Below are 25,896 nucleotides of genomic sequence, written 5' to 3'. Positions count from 1 at the left end.
CTCTATGGAAGGACAACACGCAGTTTTTGCTTATTTCTTCAGAAGGGGCCTCCACCAACCAGCAGGAACTTCTGTAAGGCCCAGGCACAACTGTTTAAGACTCTGGGTGACTATTCAAGTCTTGGGCTGAGTGCTCTTGAGCTACTGGCCCTGGAAATACTTCAGAAGCTGCCTGTTCTGCCCTGAGTGGTTCAGATATCCAGCTGTTGGGTGTCCAATAGGTCCCTTAGGGGCCCACTCCAGCTTTATGACAGCTGTTTCCTGGCAGCCGCCTGGTGAGAGGGTAGGTGAGGTCACAGAGGAGTGCTCCCCAGGTTCCCTGGACCAGCATTCTCCTTTCTGTTCCCTCACCTTCATTCCAGTGTGTGTTCACAGCCAGGCAGGTTGGCCAGTCGTGACATCACCTGATCCTGCTATTCCAGCCCCACCGGGCATAGAGTGGACTTAGAAGCTGGGGCAGGGGAAGTAGAAACTATTCAAACAAGGCCCTCTTGGTGACATGGAGAGTGGGAGTGACCCAGGAGACCTCAAGAATCCTTTAGTTCAGCCTCCTACAGAAACAGCTTTCTACAATATAACAGTCGCTTTACAAACATTCTTTTGAATTCCCACAACCTTAGAGGTAGGTTTTCACAGGTATGGAATTGGAGATTAAGACAACTTATTTGCTGAGGGTTACACTGCTGGTGAAGCAGTGCCTGCTTAGTCTACTTGGCAGGAAAATCTGTGCCCTGGCCGCAGAGTTCTGAGCAGAAAACTGCAGACCCCAGAGCCACCCCAAACCCACACCGCTGACCTGGGACTGGGACTCAGGGACCTGGTTATTCACCAGGGTGGCTTCCCAAGTCACATGTCTTCTTCCCACGTCTCATGTGGGAAGGCCAAAGATGAGACCTGGCCCAGGCCTGCCTGGGTCAGGTGTAACTGAGCAGCAGACAGGCTGTGGACTTAGTTCTCTGACCTCCAGACTCTCATACTAACCAATATCGCGAAAAACCCGCTTCCAGGAGGGCCCGACAGGGTCTGAGCCAGTAGTTGTCTGGAGGGCCAGAGGCAGCGAGGTGTAGTTGAAAAACTCTGACTTGGGGTTAGAATTTCTGGGTTTCAGTCCAGGCTGGACCTATGGCAAGTTACTTAAAACTTAAAGTTTCCTCATATGCAAAACCGGGCAACAGTAAACTCCACAAGAAGCACGCTGACGCCAAAACAGGCATTGTTGTGCGTCAAAGCAATACCAGCTGACCTTTGTTTCGCGCACTGTTGAAACCTGCGGGCGGCCCCAGAGAGCCCTGGGCTGGAGCAGGGGTAAATACTACAACTCCCAGGAGGCTGCGGGCGGCCCGGCGCTGGGCGGTGACGTAATGGGGGCTGGCGCGGGGCGCTGATTCGGCCCGAGCTGCCAGCGGGGTGGCTGCCGCCGCGGCTCATTACAGCTGCTGGAGCAGCAGCGGCCCCCGCCCCCGGGCACCCTTCCCGGGCCTCGACCTCCGGCCCCACACGGTGAGTCCAGTCGGGCGGCCTTGGAGTGGCCAAACCGGGAGTATCTTGGGGCTACAGGAGGGACGGGAAAGGAGGTGGGGGCTTGTTGGGGAGGCGCCTGGGGTTGGAGGGGATCGGGACAGGGCGAGTGGAGGTGGCGGGGGTGCATCAGCCGCGGGGTGGGGGTGCATCAGTCGAAGTGATGCCCAAAGGGGAAAGTGGGGGCAGGAGGCAGGGGATGGGGCGTAGAGGAGAAGCGCTTGGGCTGGGGATGGGGGCGGGGAGAGGCTGGGCTTCGGGGATAAAGGTTTGGCCGCTTCCAGCTGGGTGAACGTGTGGGGGTGGGGCTCCGGACGAAGCCAGGCTCCGAGTGCGAGGTCCCAGGCTGCGGGGTGGAGCGGAGACCCCCACTTCGTCTCGAAGTCCCACACTGTAAACCCCAACAATAGTGCGGACTCCGCCTCCTCGCCTCACCCTCTCCCCGTGCTAGTAGGGGTTCGCTCCTCTTCTCGCCTTCTTTCCATCCCCACCGCCCTCCCGAGTCCGGGAGGAAGAGCTGGAGCTAAGTGGTGAGCGACGGTGGTGGCCCTGCCGGTTGTGGGGGTGGGCAGAAAGTGGCTTTGTGTCAGGGACTCCCCGCTGGGGTCCAGGTTGCAGGCTCCTATGCTTTGTGCTCCTCACCCAGAAGGCGAAAGATTTGCTGCCCTTAGTTGGGGGAGAGATTAGGAAGCAGCTCACCTGGCCGTTGGCACTGTGGTGTTGGCTTAGGTGTCTGACAGACTGGGCAGAGATATTTGTGTAGGAGCCAGTAGGAAAGGGGAGGAAGGAGTGGGAAAGAGCTGCCAGCAAGAAAGTAGTTAACAGAACAGAGTTGCTGCAGGCTTTGGTTTGAGTCAGGTTATGAAACCACCTCGGGGACTGACGCGGGCAGACACCTGCTAGTTTAGCGGCAGAACTTTTCAGCCTCAGCTGCTGTGAGCTTACTTTGTGTCTGTCAGCTTCTTCTTCCCATTTCTCCCCTTCTGGGCCAGGGGCAGTTAGGTTACTTCACTAATGGAAGTGGTGTGTACCCTTAGTCACACAAAAGTCTCAAGAGAGCTTTTCTTAGTTTATTGCTGCCAGTCTTTCCCTCAGTTCATTGACTTTTCTATCTTTTCGGGGGGAGGGGGAGTCTCCTGGGAATTTCTGCTCTCAGGGCACCTGGTGTTCAGGCTGCAGAAAGAAGCTTCCCAGGGTGTCAGTTGAAGCCGTAAGTCTGAGCCCCCCCGAGATGCCTCAGACTTTGCTGGGTGCCCTGTTACAGCCAGAAAGGAGTGTTGAATCATCTGGGACTCAGCCAGGCTCTTGGCCCTCCCGGACAAAACAACTCTGGAGGGCTAGAGGTGTTGCTACTCCTTTATCCTTGTAGGTCTAGATTAGGGAGAAGTGGGGAAGGGAAGTAGTTTCTGGTCCTACTTGGGGAACTCTCTCCCTCTTCTTCGTCAGTAGTTAAGCCCTTCGGGCCGTCACTTCCTAGACGATCTCTCCACCCTCCACTCCCTTTCCACCAGGTGGAGGCTTTTGTGCAGTAGGTTTCCCAGGAGCTGTGTTTGGGTAACTGAAGCCCTAAGGCCCTGGGAAGGTAAACAACCGAGCCAGTCTTGGTTTTCTAGTTCCCTGGGTTTCTCTTAGGCCCAATTATCCAACCTAATGGGTTGAGCTCATGGGCCCCAGGAGCATGACTGCTTTGGAGCCTTCGCATGTATGTTTGTATGTTGGGAAGGTGTGTTGTGGGTCTCATTTCCCCTGAGGTCTCTAAGCTTGGAGCCATCCAAGAGGAGGAAACTTGTTCCCATTATCCTGGAAGTAGGGAACTGATCCTTGAGAATTCCAGCTCCTATGCAGTCTCTGTGATCCCACTCAGAGATAGAGGGAACCAAGTTGGGGGGTGGGGGTGGGGTCCTCGCAGCAGAGTTGGGGGATGACCTTCTGAGCACTACCAGGATACCCTCATCTGGAACCCCTTTCTGTATCCCCAGGAAAGATGGGGCTGTTACCATGGTGATGACCTTAGGGTCTTTATTGGGCAGGATCTCCCCTTGGCTCAGGAGGTGAGCCAGTACAAAGGTGTCATCTGTTCCCACCTCTTGCTGGTCAGAAGGCCCTCAGAGATCTGGGGACAGCTGAGCTCTGGACAAGGGGCTGCTCGTTTCCCTCCTTACCTGCATCCAAGAATGGGCTGGGCTGCATGGTTTCATGGGCAGCCAGGGAAGCCCTCCGGGTTCCCCTTGCTAAAGGGCCTCTGCCCTTGGAACTGGGCATAGGAAGGCATGGTGCTAATAACTTACACTTGGAAACAGATACTCGGAAAAGAGGCCCAGGTGAGGATGGGTAGGCAGAGAGGGAAGGGGGCAGGAGAGAGGCTGTAGGTGTGTCCCTGGGAGAAGTCTGTTAATGTGGGCTCCAGGCGCCCATGGGCACTGTAGACATTGGTCATGTTCACTGTCCTCGCCCCTCCTCTGGTAGGGAAAAGGGCCGAGGTAGTTTGGCAGGAAAACGGGTGGCACCAGGAGGGCTAGCCTGAGTGGCTGCTAAATGGATAAAACATCTGGATGGGTGGTTTTGTGTCCCCAAGAAGGCAGCTTCCAGGTCTGGGCAAAGGTTGTCTCTTGTCTGTTTTTTCTTTTCTTCCTTTTCTCTCTCTTTCTACCCCCGCCAATCCTACTGAGTTAGGGTGCAGGGAGACCCAGGATACTTCATCCATTACTGCCTGTTCCTTCTCATAGGGAGAGCAAGGGGTTCAGCGGTGGAGATGTGTCATATCAGACCCTCAGTGAGACGGAGTACAGCAGGGGTTATTGCTGAGTGATTGTTAGGGCACGGGCCTCTTCTCCCCTGCCCTGGGCTGCTTGGGTAGAAGGGTCCCCAGAGGGTGAGATTGCAAGACAGGCAGTGGTTTCTTTGCTCTGGGGCTGGATGCCTGTTGATGGCCTGTCCACCCAGGCAGTTCCAGTGCCTGGAAGGGCACTGTCCTGATTGGGTGATGTACAGAGCAGCCTGGTGTTTGTCCCAGCCCAGCACCGGGAAATGGATAAAGTCTGCCTCCCTGCAGAAATTGGAAGGTGTGAGGGAGCAGGGAAGGCGGTGTGACCTGTCTTGCCTGTGCTGCTTGTTTGTAGGACAGTGGCAGGAGAGGGGCAGCAGGATGAACGTGGGAACAGCACACAGCGAGGTGAACCCCAACACGCGGGTGATGAACAGCCGCGGCATCTGGCTCTCATACGTGCTGGCCATCGGGCTTCTCCACGTCGTGCTGCTCAGCATCCCCTTTGTGAGCGTCCCTGTTGTCTGGACCCTCACCAACCTCATCCACAACATGGTGAGGGCCTGCCCGCTGCCTGCCTTTGGTGGGGTGGGGGTAGGGGACCCTCCCCCCGAGACGTGGGCCAGATGTCAGGGTGACATGCTGACTTCAGTCACCAGAGTTCTCTTCTTTCTGCCCCACCCCCCATTACTGGAATAAAATCTGCAGGTATGGCCACACCTCTTGGACGGGGTGGCTTATGGATTGGAAGAGAGGGTCATCAAGAGCTGAGCTAAGGACCCCAAAGAGTCTGCAGCACTTGGATGCCTAGCCTGGGGCAAAAATGCCTCTTTCCCCAATCAAGGTCCTTCTCTCTTGCCCCTCCGTGCTCTTTCACTACCTGCTTGCTCCCTGGTACTCGTGGCGGGCAAGCAAGACCTGGTTCCTTTCCATCATCTGGGCCTCCCCACAGCTGGCGCAGGAAGCCTAGCCCCGGGCTGGAGAGACAGCGTCTCCTTGCTGGTTCTATGTTTGACTCCTCCCCGGGAATTCTCCTCATGCCAGGCCTGCCCTCTCACCCAATGGGTCTCCTTATTCTCTGGCCAGTCTCCCAGCTGCTCCAGCCTGACCTCTGGCCCGCATCCCCCTGCCCAGTAGATGGGGCTCCGAATCACTGGGAGCCCATGTCTGTGACTGGGGCAGAGGAGCTGAGCTGGAGGGCCTTTGGCGTTCTGTGTCCTCTAATGAAGGCCCCTCCCTCCAGGGCATGTACATCTTCCTGCACACAGTGAAGGGGACACCCTTTGAGACCCCGGACCAGGGCAAGGCGAGGCTGCTCACCCACTGGGAGCAGATGGACTATGGGGTCCAGTTCACCGCATCTCGGAAATTCCTGACCATCACACCCATCGTGCTGTGAGTGCCTTGGGCAGAGGAGGATGCCAGTGGAAAGGCCAAGGCCTGGGGAACCCTGGGGCCCTGCGAGGCTTAAACCCCTCACCAACTGTGGCGCTTGACATAGGAATGACCAGAGGAAGAAAGGCTGGGGTGCCCCTGGGTCTCATGCTGGGCTCAGGTTGTGACTCCCTGGTCCTGTCTGTCCTCTGTTGGAGCTTCCTTCCTGCCACTGAGTTTGGTCCTCAGGTCTGGGGTAGAACACGGGGCCTGGGTCAGCAGGAGCTTCTGTAACTGGGGGGATCTTACCACCCTACTTCAGTTCTGGGGGGTCTTTGCCGTAACCTCTCACTGTCAGAAATGTCTCCCTCAACCAGGGAGGGGGGAAGAAAGGGACCTTTCAAACAGAGTTTTATACCTCCTCCCAACCTCCCCCTACAGGTACTTCCTCACCAGCTTCTATACCAAGTACGACCAGATCCATTTCATCCTCAACACTGTGTCTCTGATGAGCGTGCTCATCCCCAAGCTGCCCCAGCTCCACGGAGTTCGGATTTTTGGAATCAATAAGTACTGAGGGCGCAGCCCCTTCCCCTGCCCGGGATGGCGGGGAGGGGTCGAAGCCTGGGCTGCGATGCTGAAGACAGAAGGAGCCTCTGGTAGCCGCCAGAGACGGGGGTTGAGCCTCCGGGCCCTAGTTTTCTCCTCACTTCCCCCCAGTAGCAGACTTGAAGTAGCTTTTAGTGGGTTGGGGTGGGGGCCCCCTGGGGCTCTGACCCCTTCTGATTTTTTTTTTATTATCTTTTCCTTTTGCCTTTTGGATAGAGACTCTGTGGGGGTGTTCATGAAATGGGCTAGGCTTCTGGGCTGAACACAGACCTGTGAGGTTGGGGCAAGAGAAGCCCCCTGCTCACTTGCTCATCCTCAGACTGCTAAAGCACTTTAACCCCTGTGAGCGGGGCAGAGGGGACGGTACAGCTTCTAGTTTGTTTCACTTTAATTCTTAAGTCTTTAGAATGACACTTCGTGTGTGCTTGTATCTATGAAAGCAACCGTGTGGCAGCACCTCATCGCTCTGTGTAGAGAATTGACTAATCCAAGTCAGATGGCTCTCGCATGACCCACCTGGGGTATTGGGTAGGAGTGGGGAGGGTAAGGAGCAGGATGGTGGGCTGGATGTGGGTGGCCTGGTCCCAGGGGTGAGGGGCCAGGGCTGCAGCCATCCTGGCCCTGGGGGAGGGAGTTGGGGGCAGGGGTGGGATACTGAATTGAGTCTTAGAAGAATGGGGCCAGGTAGCAGCTGGGATTGGTGTGAGGGGGGTGGGTGGTGGGGACAGACCCAACCTCATTCTTTCAGAAGTGGTCTGGGAGGAGGGGCAGAGTCAGAGGGATCATTTACCCCCAGCGTGGCGGGGTGATACATTGGTAAGGAGGCTGCTGTGGATCTGCAGCTCCTGGGTGGCGTGGCGGGGCGGAATGGGTGGGAGAGGCCCGTGAGTCATCGAAAGCCCAGGTCCAGTGTGACACTGTCTCTGCGGTGGTGGTGGGGGGTGGCGTGGGGATGCTGCACAGCAGCAGTGCTGCAGCCCTTCCACAGACCTTCTCACGCAGACGGGGCCTGGGCCAGGGCTTCTCGTGTGGCATGCACCTGTGGGGTCATCAGGTCACCGCCAATTGGGTTTGGTGGGCTAGAGAGTCCTGCATGGTCCCTGCCTAAGCAGGACAGTGGAGGGAGCAGGGAGTGACCTGTGGGGGCTGTCCACTCAGGCTGAGGAGGCGAGGCGGGGCGGGACCAGAGGGGAGCTGCCTTCTCCCCACCCCCGCCATCTGACTGGGGTCTGTGTTACTTCTGAGGTGTGGGTACCAGGGCCTTGAGGGAGCAGTGGGGGTTGAGGGGGGTCACTGGCCCTGTTTTCTGCCTCTCGGTCCCCCCAAGCCCCACCCCATGTATCATAGGGAACTTTCACCTCAAAATCTTTCTAAGCAAAGTGTGAATAGGATTTTTACTCCCTTTGTACAGTATTCTGAGAAATGCAAATAAAGGACAATGTGTTCCTATTTCCCCAGAGTCTGGCCTCTGCTTCCTGGAGGGCTCTGGAGGAGGGGCGGGGGGAGGGCAGTGTGGCGCATGGGTCCAACCCTCTGCCTGGACGGTAGGAGGGCCCCTGGGACCAGGAGAACAGGGTGAAGGGGCTGGTGGCGAGCTAGCCGAGGCAGCAAGCTGGCCAGAGTGCAGCACTCTGCTCTGGGACTTTGCCTGGCTGGTCCTTAGACAACTTACGCCTTTGGGCTTGGTTGGCTGAGCCAGGCCGGGCTGGCAGAGGGAGAGTTTGTGCCACAGCCAGGGAGGGTGTCAGTTCAGCCATAGCTTCATAAAGAAGCCAGAGTCCCAAGGGGTGCCCAGTCCTTTCCTCTGAATTCCTCCCCCTGAATTCCTGTCACTTCCCCTGCCTTGGAGGGCGGCTTCTCCCCCTGGTCTCTCTGTCCTCAGAGGAAACTTCCTGCTTCCTCCTCCCTCCACAAGCATGCGTGGGAGGGAAGAGGACGTGAGGCTCACCTGCCAGGGAGGGGCCTTTACAGCCTGTTCTGTGCAGTATAATCTGTGTCTGTCTATCTCCCACCTTCCTGCTCCCTGGGTCCTTGAGGAGGGAAGAGTCAGTTTCTTACCTTTGACCTGTTGTCCAGCCATAATGTGGCTTATCTAAAACTCTGAGAGGTGGGGCACCTAGCTCTCCAGTTCTTTTTTTTTTTTTTTTATTTCAGTTCCCATATTATATAGTCCCAAGACACAGTGGCCAGGAACTGTGCAGAGACCTTACACAGAGGGGATTCTTACAACCTCCAGTTTTGGTGAGTAGCTGAGGACAAAAACGAGGTGTGTGGCCCCTGAGATGGATCCGTAGGCCCTGGGCACACCCTTTCCATAATCCCAGAGGGATTCCTAGGTGGAGAATGAGTTGAGAGTTGATCACCATGACGGGGGCAGGAGCAGAGAAGGGAACATGGGTGAGGGGTGAGCAGGTGCCTGCGTCAGCCAGAAGGGAATTAGGGGAAGGTGGCCAGGAAGCCTGTGGGGTGTGGTCTGGCCTCAGGAGGGTGGCAGAGGAGCCTGAAGAAAGGGGAAAAGATCTGAAAAGGAAGGAGAGGCAGAGTGACTGATGGAAGAGGAGAGAGTAGGAAGGATTTGGAGGGAAGAGAGCCTGAGGGCTGCAACGTGGTGGGGATCAAAGAGCTGCTGCTGATGAGAAATGAGGAGGGGCAGCCGTGTCAGGCTGGACTGGTGGTGGGCCTATGGAAGGTCCTGCAGGGCCGGCGAGTGGGGAGGCACAGGGGCCAAAAGTAGGCCAGGGAGAGGGTGAAGCAGAGAGTGGGTGGTGGGAGATGTCCCAGGTAAGGTTTTGGGATTCATTTGCTTTTAGCAAGTATGGGGGGATCCTTCAGAAGGTGACTGGAAATGGAGGAGATAGGACTTGGGGGTGGGGGGCTGTCCAGGATATCCAGCTGCAAGCCACTGTTTAAGTATAAAAGTAGGGTACTACCCTTTCTGTTTCCTTCTGAGACCAGTTTATCACCATCTTACTGGGAAACGGTGGGTAGGGGCACCCATCCAACTGCCTTCAGAACAGGAAGGGAGGGAGGCCCAGGAGTCAGAGCCAAGGGAAGAAGTCGTCTGTTGGGGTTGGTAACGTGAGGTCTGCACCCAAGCCCTTCATCTCTTCCTGGTTCCTCTGTTCATCAGCACTGGTAAGGTTTGGGGATGGTGGGCCTGCCTTCCCACCCATCAGGTCCCTCTGAGCAAGGGGCAACTCTGCTGTGGGAGACTCAGAAAACAGGTCTCACTTTCCTTTTGGGGCAATCGCCATTCCAGCTTTCCTCCAGAAGGGTTCTACCAGCCATGAGGAGAGTCTGGCATTTGTGATGATCATTCCATCTGTGTAGTAAATGCCACACCTTATAGAAACAGGGAAGCCAAATCATTCCAAGTTCTGATTGGCCTAGAACTTTTGGATTGGCCAAAAATAGAAGATCAAAAAACCTGAACCAATATCCCCCTGCCCCCAAACTTCAATTGGCTTCCTATCCCCAGTTGGTCCAGGCACAATGCCCACGGTATTTGAGTCAATCTCAAGAGCTGTGGTTAAAGAGATAGACACCAGTGGAGAGACGATTGCCGTCAGAAGCCTCAGCGATGCTGACAAATTCCACTGCTCCTATCTGGTGAAGAAGAGGAGACGTTTCTTTGGATACCAGTATGACAAGACAAACCTCACCCTGAAGGACATCCTGGAGTGTGAAGTACCATTTGATATGGTGGTTCCTGAGTTGCAAGGTCAGTATGAGGTGGTGAGAGACTTTGCCCACTCCTACTCTACCCCTCTCTCAGGGCCCCATTGCTATCAACCAGGTCAGCCAGTCAAAGAAACCGTGGAATTTGTATGTACACATCCGTACACCTCAACTTAAGAAATGTTCAAGAGAGCTGCATGGGGAGAAGGGAATAGGGGAAGTGTCAGTTTGTTTTTCTTGGAAACTATGCCTAAATATTCTTTTTTCCTATTTTTTCCCTTTGTAAATAATTCGCTTTTAAATTAGCTAAGGTCTTCTCATGTGTTTATAAAATTAATCATTTAAATGTATAAATAAACGGAAACAATTTGCTTAGTGGTTAAGAAAGGACTCAGGCTTTAGAACTGGGGGACATCGGACTTCAAAACCTGGCTCCGCCACACTTATCAGCTGGGTAACCTCTGAACAAGTTGCTTTCTCTATCCTTGTTTCCTCATCTGTCAACTTGAGAAGACTGTTGCAAGAATCAAATGAGGTAAATTACGTAAATCATTTACCACTGTGCCTGCAAGAAGGAGCGTTCAATCAAAGTTCGCCCCAGACTTTCAGCTGGTGGCAGTTATTATTATTAGCCCTTCCTGTTCCCTGGGGATGACGGTTGAATGGGAAGTTGCCGGTCAGCAGAACTCTGTAAGGGTTCAGAGGCCTTAGGAGAGAAGTCTGTCCCATTCCCCTGCTTCCAAGCTCAGCGGTTCCCAATTCTTGGGGTTTCTTGGGTTTCAGAAGCCCCAGGAGAGGTGTCAATGAACCTTCTCTTGGAGACTTTATTACGGCGTCTCACGCCTCATGGTGAGGAGTTTTACAACTCAGATATCTCTACCAAAATCCTTTTGGTTCTTCCCAAGAGATGGAAAAGAATTCTAACACCACCACTGTATAGTTACCTGCCACGTATGACTGTTATGTGATCCAGAACAGTACCCAGATTGCTCAGAGGTGGTGGGCTTTTCCGCAAGTGGAGTTTAATTCAGCAAGCAAGCAGCTTTAGGAAAATTTCAGATTAACGTTTTTCAAAGACTCTGAGTCGATTTTCTGAAAATTGAGTTGCCAAGAGTCAATTTACTAAAAGCTAGTTCTCAAAAAAATAAAAATCAGGGACTTCCCTAGTGGTCCAGTAGATAGGAGTCTGAACTTCCACTGCAGGGGGCACAGGTTCGAGCCCTTGTAGGGGAACGAAGGTCCTGCGTGCTGCTCAGTGTGGCCACCGCCCGTCAAAAAAAAATCAGACAAGTTCTTTGAAAAAAAAAAAAAACTTTAAAGCAGGACTAGGATGTTTTGCAATGATCATATTATTCTCCATGGGCAGGGGCAAGTTTAATTATGGAAAATTGATGAGGTTAACTTCCTTTAAGGGAAATTCTATCTGTTTGTATAAAAAATTCAAAGACAGAGGTGAAACCAAACTTTAAAAAAATTCTTAAGAATGAGGTGAGCTGATCATTTAAATTGATTTTTAGCAATTTGACCTGCTTCTTTTTGAAACATTATTATTTTAAACTATTTGGTGTGGATGGTGTACATAGGTTTTTTAAAAATTAAAGTCCATTACCTGATGTGAAGAGCCAACTCATGGGAAAAGGCCCTGATGCTGGGAAAGACTGAAGGCAGGAGGAGAAGAGGGTGACATAGGATGAGATGGAAGGCATCACCGACTCGATGGACATGAGTTTGAGCAAGCTCCGGGAGATAGTGAAGGACAGGGAAGCCTGACGTGCTGTGGTCTATGGGGCCGCAAAGAGTCAGACAGGACTGAGTGACTGAACAGCAACAAAGTTATACTCAGATTTCTTTAGTTTTATTCAGATATCTTTGGTTTTCATCTAGTGTCCTTTTGCTGTTCCAGGATCCCATCCAGGACATCGTGTTACATTTAGCTGTCGCGTCTCCTTAGGCTCCTCTTGGCTGTGACAGCGCCTCAGACTTTCCTTGTTTTTAACGGCCTTGATGGTTTTGAGGAGTACTAGTCAGGCATATTATAGGATGCTTCTCTACTGAGATTTGTCTGATTTTTTTTGTCTCTTAGACCTAGGAAATGAGTTTGGGGGCCGGGGAAAAATTACAAAGGTAAAGTACTATTCTCACCACATCATGTCAAGGGTTTGCTGCTGTTGTTGCTTACCCACTGCGCTCCTCCATCCATGGGATTTCCAGGTAAGAATACTGGAGTAGATTGCCATTTCCTTTTCTAGGGGACCTTCCTGATTCTGGGATCAAACCTGCATCTGCTGCATTGCCGGAGGAGTCTTTGCCACTGAGCCACCTGGGAAACCCTCATAACAAGGGTACATATTGTCAACAAGACTTATCACTATTGATATTGACCTTGGTCACCTGGCTGAGGTAGTACCTGTCAGGTCTCTCCATTGTCACGTTATTCTTCTGCACTGCCCCTCTCCATACTGTGTGGGCTCTGTTGCATGGCTTGTGGGATCTAGTTCCCCAGCCAGGGATCAAACCCGTACTCTCTGCAGTGGAAATATGGAGTCCTAACTTGGACCAGGGAATCCTCCCATACTGTAGCCTTTGTGTGCATGAGGTTTGATTTTTCTTTCTTTCTGATAAAGTACACCAAATTTTATGTTACTCAAGAAACAAATGGGCCCTGAGACATTAGCATCACACACACAGGACTGATTTCAGGCATTGTTTCTAGGTCTGGCATGTTTCCACCAGTTTCAAAATGCATTTTTTTCTCTAGAAATCCAGGCCCACCCCTAAAATGCAGCAGTAGATGCTCTCCTGCCTCTGTAGGCTCAGAACGGGGAGGTCTGAGAGAAAGGCACTCAGCTTGGCAGCATCTCCACACACTCACCACTAACTCTGGGGCAGCAACTCGGACTCCAGGCCCTTATGCAAGGCCTTATGTAAGGCTGGGCAGAGTCCATGTCCCTGGGCAACTTTCCAGAGTTGCCTTACTTTACACCTGTTCAGGTCACACAAACACAGAGAGTGAACTCTGCTTAATTTTTATTTCCCAAAGGTGGTGTTCATTCCCTCAGTCGTGTCCAACTCTTTGTGACCCCATGGTCTATAGCCCTCCTGGCTCCTCTGTCCATTATTCTCCAGGGAAGAATACTGGAGTGAGTTGCCATATCCTACTCCAGGGGATCTTCCCGACCCAGGGATTGAACCTGAGTTTCTTATTGTCTCCTCTATTGGCAGGTGGGTTCTTTACCACTACCGCCAGCTGGGAAGCCAGGTGGTCAGAGGCTCCTGATTCTTTCGCTTTACTTTTCTTTGTTTCATTTCAGCCTCTCAAATGGTTTAATAGGACTAGCTCACATTTATTGAGCATTTAGCAGTGTGTTAAGTGCTTAGCTGCATGATTTAATCTCCTCAAGCACTGGAAGTAGGTACTATGAATATTCTCCTTGTATAGATGAGGAAACAGATTCAGAGGTAAAGTGACTCACCCAAGGTCATTTGGTAAGACTGTGGCAGAGTGGGCTCCAACCATGGTAACTTCCAGGGAGAGCAGCATTGGCTGGAGAACCATGGCTGGAAGACTTGCTCAGAAGAGAAGAGGATCATGAGGGGAGCCCAGGATGGGGCGCATCAGCAAGGATCTTCTAGAGAGAGAGTTTTGGGTCAGCCTCAGTGAAAATAACGACATTGTGACCTTACCTTTCTCTTTCCAGGTCAAGGTGATAACTTTGAAATTCTGGACGTCGTAGACTCAAAGGGAAGTTTGGCAGTGAAATTTCACCCCCAAATGACATTTAAAATAGCATTCCACATTTTCCAGGAGAAGAATATCAAGTTAGAAAAGAGCGAGATACCCCAGGAATTCCTGGATTCCCTTAAGAACAAGTGAGGCTGGAGGTGGGCAGTAAGGGGGAAGAAGAGAGGGAGAAGCCCATATTTTGGGGCACCTAGGCCATCGGAGGTGGGGAGCCCTGGCTGGTGCTGCCTCCCACTCCCTGCTCCCAGTACCCCTCGCCCCTGCAACCCAGTCCTTACTCAAGCATGCCCTCCTCTTCTCCAGCCTTTGCAAGCCTTCTCATTCGTCCAGAACCAGCCTCCAGGAGCCCTTCTTCTGAGGTCCCCAATTCACTTACTTTCCTGCTGTTCTCCAGGGTAACTGATGACTCTGACTTGGCGTAAACTGGGTGGTTTCGAGACCACTCTCCTCTGTTTTCTTAAACCGTGTTGCCCAAATCTTCATTTTGTGCTTGTTTCACTTTGCTTTGTGGCAAGTCAGTGGTTTCCATGTACCTGTCCCTCACTGCAATAAGAACAACCTGTTACCAGGGACCGTCTTTACTAACCTCTCTGTTTATCCCCAGCACATGGTAAGTACTCAAGAAGAGAGATGAGGTGAAGCACAGTGAAATCAAAGCACCCCGGTTGAACATTTCCTGCACAGGAAGTGCCATCACCCCACCCCACCAGGGTTGCACCCATCAAGTGCTACAGACATTCTAATAGCTGAGGGCATGGTCCTTCCAAGGGACTCCACCAGCCTTCCCCCTCAGCAGTTATGTTGTGGCTGGTATTGGTGTCTTCTCCCCTAGCTGGAATTGTTGGAAAGTGTGGATGGTTCAGGGAAAGGGGCCCCTCTGTTTTCCCGGGCTAGCCCTCCCCCAGCAGGGTGGATGCCTTTTGTTTCCCCTTTTTAATTAAGAACTGAAAGGCTTACAGTGAAATTGTACTGGTCCTTTGACCTGCTCCTACCACCACAGTCTTGCTGGGGAGGGGTCTTTGCTGAGGGAACTCTTTTTTTTCTAGAATGCATTGTTTCTAGGGTGAGGCTATGTTGAGTGTATAAATAGAGTTGTGTGGGGGCAGGTAGGTAAAGGAAGGTCACCAGAGGCAAGGATGTAGGTAGGTCTTTTGACAGGAGTTCCATCAGGCTGTTTTAAGTCACAAAATGAATTTCCTTGTGTGTTGGTCGCTCAGTCGTGTCTGACTGCGACTCCATGGATTGTAGCCTGCCAGGCTGCTCTGTCCATGGGATTTCCCAGGCAAGAATACTGGAGTGGGTTGCCATTTCCTTCTCCAGAGGATCTTCCTGACCCAGGGATTGAACCCAGGTCTTGTGCATTGCAGGTGGATGCTTTACCCTCTGAGCTACTAGGGAAGCCCACGAATTCCCTTATGGAATCAGAAATGGCACATGGACCCCAAAGGTGGACAATGCGCAACCAGGTCCCAGAGACCCATGTAGGGAGCTGGGACTGCTTCTGAGAGAAGGGGCTGCTGTGGACTGGGCACATGCCCATCTCAGTGCTGTGAGAAGGGCACAAGCTTGGGACTTACACAGACCGGGGTTTGAATCCCAGCTCTGTGCTTATTTGCTGTGTGACCTTGGACCATTCGTGACCTGTCTCTAAGCCTCAGTTTCACATGAAAAACAGATGCAAGCCTGCCGATATCATAGGGGTGTGGAGAGGATTAAGTGAAATGACGTGTGAAGTATTTCACTGTGCTGGCATACTCTAATCTTCCAGAGATGCTAGTGGGTTCCCTTCCCACTTTGCACCCCCTTCCCCCTCCATGGTGGGTTAAGTGAACTCTGACAGGGGTTCCACGTTCCTTGGTTTTCCGGCCTCGGAAGCACTTACTCTCAAATAGAGAGTAACTGGTGGGGAGGGAGAAATGTGCCTAGGAGGTGGGGCCCCACTCATTCCCCCTTTACTCCCTCCAGGAAGCTGAAGAAGGAACTGCCTCCTTCATTCCAATCAATCCAGGCGAAGAGAGAAGACCTGTATCTAGTGACAGAAACTCTGAAGACAAAAAGGACTGAAACCCTGAAATATGAAACGCAATTTGGTTTTCAGATCCTGTTGAAAATGTTTGGTTTCCAATGTAAACACAAGGTTAGGATCTCTGGAGACAGGGACTGTGGGCGAGCCAGCTTGGCTCACACACTGCAGGTCAAGGGCTGCCAGCCCAGATACCAGGCTCCTCATCTCTTCCTCTAGATTTTTCTGAGCAGTCTTGCCTGCTCCTTGGCCTTCTTACAACTTCTCTTCTTGCCCCAGGAGAGTATATAGCATCACACAGTCTCCCCTTTGACTCTCTGGCAATGCTCTGTTTTCATTTGCTTCATAGCGCTTCCCATGGCTCATAATTACACCGGTATTTCTTGCTTGTTCCTTGTCTTCATCCCATTTTAGGAGGCAGGACAACAGGAGCCATGATGCCTGGAACAAAACAGGCATGTTTTGTCCTCCATAAATTTTTTTTTTGGCCACACCATGTGGCTTGTGGAAATTTAGTTCCCCAAGCAAGGATCGATCCCAGGCCCCTGGCAGTGAAAGTGTTGGGTCCTAGCCACTGGACAGCCAGGGATTTCCCCATAAATATTTGTTGAGTGAAATGGAAATGAAGTCAGACATGGATTCAAATATCAACTCTGCTATTGTGAAATGGGCTCATCTGCTGACCCTCTCAGAGCCTCGGTTCTCTCATCTGTAAATTGAGGGTAATAATGTCTACCTCCTGGGATTGTTTGGGAGATCAGGCACGGTAAGTCTGTCAGGAACTGAGGGGTCAATCTACATTGCTCCTTTTTCCTAGCACCAAAAGGAAGTGACCATCACCCCTGAGAAGGTCCTGGCCTATCGGGTAAAGCAGCTTGTCTTCCCCAGCGCGGAGAGGATGGGTAAGCTAGGCCTGGTAGGGTTGGGGGGTGGGGTAGGGGAGCTGAACACATGAAGAAGGTGGGGGTCAGTTCAACTGGGGTTTGTGTCAGTCTATAGGGGTCCTGGTGGCCTGGATGGTGGGAGGAAGTTTCAGGGACTGGGAAGAAGGATGGAAGGTGTTGTTGCTTAATCACTAAGTCATGTCCAGCTTTTTTTACAACCCCATGGATTGTAGCCTGCCAGGCTCCTCTGTCCATGGGATTTCCCCGGCAGGAATACTGGAGTGGCTTGCATTTCCTTCTCCAGGGATCTTCCCAACAGGGATCGAACCTGTGTCTCCGGCATTGGCAAGCAGATTCTTTACTGCTGAGCCACCTGGGAAACCCAATTCTTCCCTAGAGGTGTTAGCTCCTGTCTCTCTCCCAGAATTTATTTTTCCTGTTGGGTGGGGTGGGAAGACTGGGGAGATATTAGAGAGAGGAACTTAGAACTGGGCTTTCTAACAACTGATCTCTCTCTCTATCTAAAAACTGGTTTAGATATTTGTTTCTTGGACAAAACCAGATCCTTTCCAGAAGGTGAGTGACTGGGCCTCCTGTTCATCATTCTAGAATGGGCAAGGATACTGGGTTTAAAAACAGGATAGCAAATGACCTGGAATTATAGAGTCATCAGTGCTGAGAATGTAACAGGATGCACTCAAGTTTGAGCCACGGTGAGGGCAGGAGGAAAATCTGCCTGTTGGAGAAGTAGGTTGGATTGCATGCTGGCCTAGGGTTTCCAGGTTCCGCCAACTCTGACCTGCTCTGTGTAGGTCAGTGGGCTGGATCCTGGGTTCACAGTCCTTACTGAAGGCCTATTGGCTTACAGAGCACAGTTGAATTGCCTGGCCCATTCTCACACAGCACCATGAGCACTGGACTAGGAGTCAGACAGTCTCAGGGTCTTGTCCTGGCTCTCCCGCTCACTAGGCCTACAGCCCCCAGACTCATGGTTGTACTAACCTTAAAATGAACTAGGACTAGACCAGGAGACCTGTATGATTCTGTGTGTGGCTTCCTCTGGCCTTTCAGTCTTTCCCTGAATCCCATAAGGGTTGTACTGCCTAAGATCCCTTGTGAAGGAGTGGAGCGAGGTATGGCTTCCTCTGGCCTTTCAGTCTTTCCCTGAATCCCATAAGGGTTGTACTGCCTAAGATCCCTTGTGAAGGAGTGGAGCGAGGTCTAGGTGGAGTAGAACACTCAAGAGAAATTACTGAAAGTTGTAGAAGCTGCACGTTCAGTTCTGGCAAGGTCTTACTAGCTCAAGTGAGATTCTCCATCACAGAAGAGTCCAGTTCCTGCCGTCACCCACATTTTCTGAGTGGCTAAGGGCATGGTGCTTCTCTCTGGACTTCCCTTTCTCCTTCAATCATCTTAGGCATATGCCTATGGCTGCCTATCTCTGAGTGTAGGAAGGGGTCTGTAAATATAGTACTTTGTCATTTATACACCATGATGAGGACGCAGGCTCCCCAGCATAGGCAGTGAGGGCTCAGAGTCTAGAATTGAGAACCCCCACCAGTGGGACAAGAATGTCCATGGGGTGGGCTGGGGTGGAGGTGACCTGAGGACTCACTGAGATTATTCTTCCTCTCTTTGCAGAGAAAGATGGCGGTTCATCTTGGTTGGGTAAGGATGGGGAGGCCAGCTATGTTCAGGGTAGCTGCACTCCTCACCTTTGAGCCCTCTGGCCCCAAGGAATGCAGCTCAAGTGGGACAGCTGAGTGTGTGTGTGTGCGTGTGTGTGAAGCAAGAATGTTAGGAGGAGAAGGGTAGTGCGTGTTCAGTCGCTTTAGTCATGTCCGACTCTGTGTGACTGTAGCCTGCCAGTCTCTTCTGTCCATGGGATTCTCCAGGCAAGAATACTGACGTGGGTTGCCATGCCCTGGAGAAGGGTAGGGCAGTGCCAAAAGTAGGTTTCCACTTTAGAGGTTGCATCTGTCTCCTCTGAACACTGATTCTCACTGGTACACAGATATCACCTGAGGGAAATGTTGAAAGTAGTGATAACTGAGTTCCACCTCTGGAAATTCTGATTTAGCTGATCTGGGGGTGGGGCCTGGTCTGGGCACTGGGAGTTTTAATTACTCTGCAGGGGATTCTTATGCACAGTCAAGACTGAGAACCACTGTTCTAACTTCCTCTAAATCCTCATTACTCCTATGGTGGTCCAAAGCTTGCACTTTGAATGGCAAGAACTACATAAGCTTTGATTTCCTGGCGGTGGAGAAGAACCGGGGGTTGGTACTAGACTGAAGGTGAGCTGGGAGGTGGAAGTGGGGTCAGCAGAAGGCAGTGATGGTGGGTGTCTATCTGCTTCATGTTAACAGAAAAAGACTAGAAGAAGGGAAGTTACAGAGAGGTGGTCTCCAGAAGAAAGATAGATCAAGAATGGGGTCTGGGGGGCCTTGGTAATGGAGCTTTCTAGGCTGGAGGGATTGGGTTCTTAATTTCTGCCTCTACAGGGAAGTCCTTGAATTTGGAGAATTTCCGAAGCATAAAAGAGAGGGTTCAGGACATGGTGCGAGTCCTCCAGGATCTCACTCCGGAGGAGCAAAAAGAGGCGCTAAACTGCTTCACTAAGTGCCTCAGCAGTGAAGAAGAGCTGCAGGATCTAGAGCAAAGAGTAAGAGGCCCAAGGAAGAAGAGGGCAGAGAGAGGGAGGGACAAGTGGGGAGACATCTACTCTGATGGGACTGGGCTCCTCTCTCCCATCTCCTGGTCCTAGGTGTCTGAGGTCCAGTGCTCCGGGGAGCTACAGATGAACAGCCCAGCGAATTCTCTCATAAGCAGTCTTTTCAACGCTGCTGGGGTCTTGATAGAGGCACGCGCAGAAACCATTTGGGATGTCCTGGATGCCCTGATGGGTGAGGAGGGGCTTGGATATAAGCTGGCGTGGAGGACATGCTGAGCAGAGGGACCTGTGGGGAGTCAACTCTTGGGAGGAAGGGGGTATCACTGCCTTTTACATTTTTGGGGGCACAGACTTCACACTTCACAAACCAGCCATCTTCCGCAGGCCAGGGATGGAGGGACTGCTTCCTCTTTCCCCATGGTGCAGTCTCCGACCTCCTGCAGGCTAAAAGGAAAGCAGAAACCTAGTGGGAATTACCCCCGTCTAGCCACGCTGGGGTTCTCTGGAACCTCCTGTGATGCTTGTCCTGGGTCTGATCAGACAGCGAAGCCCTGTCCCACTGTGTGCCCTGCCTCTCTGCTGACCACCCCCTCTCTTGTCTCCAGAGCTGTCTGAGTACCGGCAGTTTGTTGCTGAGGTCCTAGATAAGGGGGAACTGCGCCCTGTGAAGGATGAGGTAAGACAGCTGAGCGCCCAGGTCCTAGTGGAAGTGACTGCGCATGCTCTCAAGGGACCCAGAAACCTCAATGACCAGTCCCTTCCTACTTCATAGTCCACTGCCAGCTCACGTCTATGCAGCTGGTTTGTGGCAATTCCCTGGACATGTAGTTTTCAGGACAATTCAGGATGGGGTCTTTAGGCTCTGTTGTTTGCCTGTGGGCAAGAGAGGGGGTGGGAAGCTACTAGATCCAGGAGGGCAATTGGCCCCATGTTGATGCATCAGCAGTGTCTCTTACCATTTGGGAGTATGAGGCTCCCCAGGCTCTGCAGGAAAGTATGCCATGGTGGATTACAGCCTCTGCTATGGACTCAGGACTAAGGGGTATGGCCACATAGTTGCCATTTTTGGTATATTTCCTTGTTCTCAGCTTTTATAGTATGGTGGGTTTCCTTTCAGGTGGAGTCCATCCTGGAGGAGAACCGGTGTGAGGGGCCCCTAGATGTGAGCTGTGATCCTGAGGCATGGACTCTCTGTGCCCTGTATGTTGTTGTCTCCATCCTGTTGCAGCTTAGTGAGAAGCCCACCTCTGTGTCTTCCTGAGCATTCTCCCCACCAGCCTCTGAGTGCTCTCCTCCCCAGTCCGTCCTCATCATCGCTAATCTCAATCACCAGAATGATGTCTTTAAAACGAGCTGCTATTCTTTGATACATCCCATTCACTACGATACTGTCCAAAAATCAGCTAGATTGTAGGCATGAACTTCTGATTAAAAGTGGGAGACTAATCATATTAATTACCTCTCTCTCTCTTCAAATTTCACTAAATGACAATAAAGTGATGGAAATGATAGAAACCCACAAGGAATAAAGAGAATTAGGCAGCTGATAAGGGATTTCAACACATTTTGGAAGCGATTAAAGGAGTGGTAAGCTAGGAGCCTCGCGACTGAGGAGTGTGGAGGAGTATAGGAGGAGCCTGCTGGTTTTCATCATAAGCCTTTTAGTTCTAGTTAATATTTTTCAAGACAATAATTAAAAGAAATATGTACTTGTTGTAAAGCATTTCAGATATTGCTCAAAGTCAAAGGTAAATGTACCCTGTGATCTCCCTTCTCTCTTTAATATAACCACTATGCACATTTTAGGGTATGTGAACATTTTTTTCTGTTGGGCAGTTTTAAAAATGGTAACTTAAACAAACTAGGATGAGATGGCATACATCTGGTTTGAATCTATCTTTTGAACTATTTATTTTTACATTTACATTTGTAAAAATATTATATGCAACAGGAATTCTTATAAGTGCTATTGGAGTGTAGCTTGGTCCACTAATTTGGAAAACTTTAACAATATCTACTAAAGCTAAACATATACCTATGACTCAGCAGCTCCACTTCCTTGGCATATACCCAAGAGAAATGAGTGCCCGTGTTCACCAAAATACTTGCATGTATAAAAACATCAAAATAAGGGCACTAAGCTGCAAACTATTCAAATGCCCAGTGCCATTAGGATGGATACATATATTGGGCTATACTCATGCAATAGAAGAGAACAAATTACTGCTACATGTAACAACATGGATGGCTCTCACAGACAGAATGCTGAGCAAATGAAGTCAGCACAAAAATGCACATTTGTGTTTGGGTCCTCTGAGAAGTAGGTGCCAAAATGGAAGCAGATATGCAAGAGACTTATTAGGGGAAAAGCTCATGAAGAATAAAGGGGGAGGGAACAGGAATAGATACGGCAAAACTTCAGATCACATGATCTAAAACCTGTGAAAGGAGAGGAGGAGGGAGAGACTGAGTAGGAAGAGTCTCAGATGACAGCACAGTCTGAGGGTCTCTGCCAAGCCAACCAGAGCAAAAGCAGTCTGCCAGAGGGCTCCCCATCAGGCAGGAGGGCCAGGCGCTGGGACCCCATGCTCAGCTTTCGGCAGAAAGCTGCTCAGGAGAGGCTCAGGAGGCAGATCTATTGTAGGGTGGGTTAGAGGTCCTTCATCAAGCTGCTTCCTACAACAGGTTCTCCTAAAGAAAATCCGGGTGGTGCCCTCTGTGAGACTGTATGATTCCATTTATATGATGCTCAAGAACAGACAAAACAATGGTGGTAGAAGTCAAAATAGTGATTATCTTAGTGGGGACGTTATTGCCTGGGAAGGGGCATGAGGGAATCTTCTGGAGTGCTGGAAATATATCCAGATTCACTGAGCCAACATTTAAGATCAGGATATGTTAATGGAAGTGTATTACACATCAATAAGAAAGGCTTGAAAAAGTACATATTATATAGCTCCATGTAAATGCGGTGAAAACAACCCAAACTACACGGTGGTGGAAGAAGTCACCACAGTGGTGGCCTTGGGGGGTGCAGTATGTCTGGGAAGGGGCAGTACTGACAAGCTCTTCTGGAGCGCTGGACATATTTTATATCTTGATCTGGATAGTGGCTACATGGATGTGTAACCACGTTTACATGTGTAAACATTTATTAAGCTAAACACAAGATCTGCACACTTTACTGTGAATTATTATCTCAATAAAAACTTAAAAAATATAATGAAAACACACGAGAACAGATTTGAGCAGTTCAGAGGAATATAAACAAATGAAGTAAAAGTTTGCTCTCAAACCCCTTAACCCTATCACCTGGTCTCACTTCCTTGTGATAGCCATGTTAATAATTTTAGTGTTTATTACAACTAAAAATGACATTCTTGTATTTATTCTTGATTTATTAATTTTGAAAGAAAGTGAAAGTGTTAGTTGCTCAGTTGTGTCTGACTCTTTGAGACCCCATGGACTATATGTAGTCTGCCAGGCTCCTCTGTCCATGGAATTCTCCAGGCAAGAAAACTGGAGTGAGTTGCCATTCCCTTCTCCAAGAGATCTTCCTGACCCAGGGATCCAACTCACGTCTCCTGCATTACAGGCAGATTGTTTATCATCTGAGCCATGGGTAGTATCTATTGATTACCCAGGATTAAGGATGAATGTTGTGAAAAAACAGACACTGAACAAGAAGTTCAAAGTAGGAAAGTGTTATAAAAAATACAGGGTACTATGAGAGTGTTTAATAAAAGGTAACAGGGTGGTCCCATCTTACCTCTGACAGTCTTTTTCCCTTTTCCTTAAATGCTGATTCTAGCCATGCCAAACTATTGGTCTTCAATTTGAATATGACATGCACTTTTACAATGCTGTGATTTTTTTAATACAGGTTGCATTCTTCCTCTGCCTGGATTACCTTCCCCTACCATATCCACTTCTTAAGCTAAGGCTTAAATATCTCTTTTTCAGTATTTATCCCAGTTTCCCAAAGATTTTGGTTACTTCTTCCTCTGATTGACCCAGAGCATGTTGAATACATTTCTACTAAGGCCTCATTATACCATACTGAAATTATTAACACATATGTCTGTTCCACTGATGTGAAAGCTTCTGGAGAACAGGCTTTACTTTAAATTTTACTTTTCTTTACTGAAAAAGTGAAAAGTGAAAGTCACTCAGTCGTGTCCGACTCTTTGCGACCTCATGGACTATACAGTCCATGGAGTTCTCCAGGCCAGAATACTGGAGTTGGTAGCTCTTTCCTTCTCCAGGGGATCTTCCCAACCCAGGGATTGAACCCAGGTCTTTAACAGCTAAGCCACCAAGGAAACCCAAGAATATTGGAGTGGGTAGCCTATCCCTTCTCCAGGGGATCTTCCCAACCCAGGAATCAACCCGGGTTTCCTGCATCGCAGGTGGGTTCTTTACCAGCTGAGCCACTTTACTAGGGCCCTTTTCAAAAGTGCCTTTGAGTTGGGGGAAGTTTGGGAGACACATTCAGAATTTCATGAGGCTCTCTCAACCAGTTGTCATTAAGATTTTTTTTTCCGTCCTCTTAGAGTGCAAGCAAGGGACTACTTGCCTAAGGGAGATTAAACTAACCCAGAAATCTGAGGTCCATATTTGATCTGCTGATTTCTCTCCTTTTCATCTCACATTTCTGATTCCAGAATGAAACTCAATACATTAATTGCTAAGTCTGTAAGGAATTTCCTGCTCCAGAAGCTGAAACTGGGGAAGGGGATGGTTTTGAAATGCGGACAGTTAGAACAGTCATTATTTGAGCTTGGAGGGATGTGAGAGATTCCACTAACTCTTACTCATTCTTCTGAACTCTTAGCTCAAGCAGTATCCACTTCTGACAGTTTCAACATCTCTCCAATCTGAGCTAGAGACCCTGTTGGGAAGGAAACCATTTTGGAAAAATGCAAGTTTAGCCACCTTAGGATAGATAGAGTTGGATGTCAACATGTCTTGGAGAAGAGGGAAAACTACCTTGCAGGTAACAAATTGAGGAATTTATTGATTTTGCTCCTAAGATGGAGGAGAGGAACATTGAAAGGAGAGAATGGAGCTAAGGAGAAGCACAAGAAAGGCAGAAAGAGACTGAGACTAGATGAAATAATAAAAACTTCTCGATGTGGAATAGGTGAAAAACACTCAAGAATGGTGATGTAGGGGAGCACGTGTATACCTGAAATTTTTTTAATAATAAAAAAAAATTAAAAAAAAAAAAAAGAATTGTGATGCCAATCTTGTTTCTGGTAGTGTCAAGCTAGGTTATTTATTATCCTGGTAAATATATGGTTACATCTAAATGAGCAGTAATTATATACAGAAATAATAAAACCATTAATAGCATCTTTTAATGTTAAATACAGGATAATAGTAATAAAATAATATAATATAGTAAATTTAAAGTGTTCTAAAGGGTTTTATCTTATTTGGGAAAAGAGAAAAGATATTGTTTACTTTTAGACTTTGATGTTATTGTATGTATTCTATAATTTTTAAGGTAACCATCAAAAGACTAGGGAACAGATGAGTGGAGGGAAAAAAGCAGAGTGATAAAAAGATTATCAACAAAAAGAATACATGAAACAAGAGAAAATGAAACCTTAAACAGGTGAAACAAAAAACCCAAAAGAAAATGGTGGAATGAAATCCAAATGTATTAGAAATTACATGTATACAGGGCTAAATGATGCAGCGACAATGTAATATTGTCAGAATGGATAAATTTATCTACTTACAGTTTGTAAGACATCTAAATAACAATCAGATATATAATATTGAAAATAAAGTGGTGGGAAAACATTAGCTTTGTAAATACTAGCCAAGAAGAAACTGGTATAGTTACATTAATATTAGGCAAAATAAACTTGAGGCATTAAGCATTATTAGTGTCAAAGAAGGCCACTTCACAATGATAAAAATTTCAATTTACCAAGAAGATACAACAATTTTGAATTGCTATGTACATAGTATAATCTCAAAATATAGAAAACAAACATTGACAGACAACAAAATAGTCAAGTACAAAACTACTGTGAAGATTTTAACACTCCTCTTAGTAATTTATAGAATAAGCAGCTAAAATGTCAGTAATACAGATGATTTGAACAACATAATTAACAAACTTGATCTGATGGACATATTTAGGAAGCTATACCCAACAATAACTGAAGAATAAAACTTTTAGCAATAAAAGTATACATATCAAACTTGTAAGGTGACTTCCCTGGTGGCCCAGGGGTTGAGAGTCCCCCCGCAAGTACAAGGGACATCAACTGGATCCCCAGTCCAGGAACTAAGATCCTACATGCTCTGGGGCAACTAAGCCTGTGCGCCACAACTATTAAGCTGGCGCTCTAGAGCCCTCAAACCGCAACCACTGAGCTTGCAGGCCACAACTGTTGCAGTCCATGTGCCCGACAGCCTGTGCCCTGCAACAAGAGAAGTCACGACAATGAGAAGCCCAAGCACCACAACTAGAGAAAGCCCAAGTGCAGCAGTAAAGACCCAGGGCAGCTAAAAAAAACCCCCAAACTTGTAAGATTAGCTAAAGGTGATATTTTAGAGGACAGAATATGTATGTATAACCTTAATTGTTTGTGTGAAAGAATAAAAGCTTAA

General features: G+C 49.4%; 2 protein-coding genes across 7 annotated transcripts; both read left to right on the top strand.

Annotated features, from left to right (window-relative positions):
* The first annotated feature begins 1,312 nt into the window (after positions 1-1,312).
* On the top strand, positions 1,313-7,718 carry ORMDL3 (ORMDL sphingolipid biosynthesis regulator 3). 3 transcript variants are annotated; one of them, XM_027516825.1, is made up of 4 exons: positions 1,313-1,500; positions 4,638-4,837; positions 5,526-5,677; positions 6,098-7,718. In XM_027516825.1, exons 2-4 carry the CDS (start codon positions 4,664-4,666, stop codon positions 6,231-6,233), a joined length of 462 nt encoding a protein of 153 aa, XP_027372626.1. In that variant the 5' UTR covers positions 1,313-1,500; positions 4,638-4,663; the 3' UTR covers positions 6,234-7,718. The 3 variants fall into 3 exon arrangements, with proteins under 3 accessions (XP_027372626.1, XP_027372627.1, XP_027372628.1); XM_027516826.1 differs by lacking the exon at positions 1,313-1,500 and adding an exon at positions 1,506-1,574; XM_027516827.1 differs by lacking the exon at positions 1,313-1,500 and adding an exon at positions 1,851-2,048.
* A 116-nt stretch (positions 7,719-7,834) lies between these two features.
* GSDMB (gasdermin B) lies at positions 7,835-21,066 on the top strand. Of its 4 annotated transcripts, XM_027516821.1 has the most exons (14): positions 7,835-8,506; positions 9,221-9,400; positions 9,744-9,986; positions 12,193-12,285; positions 13,642-13,813; positions 14,290-14,295; positions 15,651-15,822; positions 16,526-16,610; positions 17,130-17,168; positions 18,234-18,260; positions 19,097-19,257; positions 19,360-19,498; positions 19,872-19,942; positions 20,384-21,066. In XM_027516821.1, the coding sequence occupies exons 3-14, from the start codon at positions 9,758-9,760 to the stop codon at positions 20,525-20,527; spliced, it is 1,338 nt and encodes a 445-aa protein (XP_027372622.1). In that variant the 5' UTR covers positions 7,835-8,506; positions 9,221-9,400; positions 9,744-9,757; the 3' UTR covers positions 20,528-21,066. The 4 variants fall into 4 exon arrangements, with proteins under 4 accessions (XP_027372622.1, XP_027372623.1, XP_027372621.1 ...); XM_027516822.1 differs by lacking the exon at positions 14,290-14,295; XM_027516820.1 differs by having other exon boundaries at positions 9,216-9,986.
* The last annotated feature ends 4,830 nt before the right edge of the window (positions 21,067-25,896 follow it).

The sequence above is a fragment of the Bos indicus x Bos taurus genome, chromosome 19 (assembly GCF_003369695.1).
Source record: "Bos indicus x Bos taurus breed Angus x Brahman F1 hybrid chromosome 19, Bos_hybrid_MaternalHap_v2.0, whole genome shotgun sequence".
In the NCBI taxonomy this organism is placed as follows: domain Eukaryota; kingdom Metazoa; phylum Chordata; class Mammalia; order Artiodactyla; family Bovidae; genus Bos; species Bos indicus x Bos taurus.
This window is presented reverse-complemented; position numbering and strand designations above follow the sequence as displayed.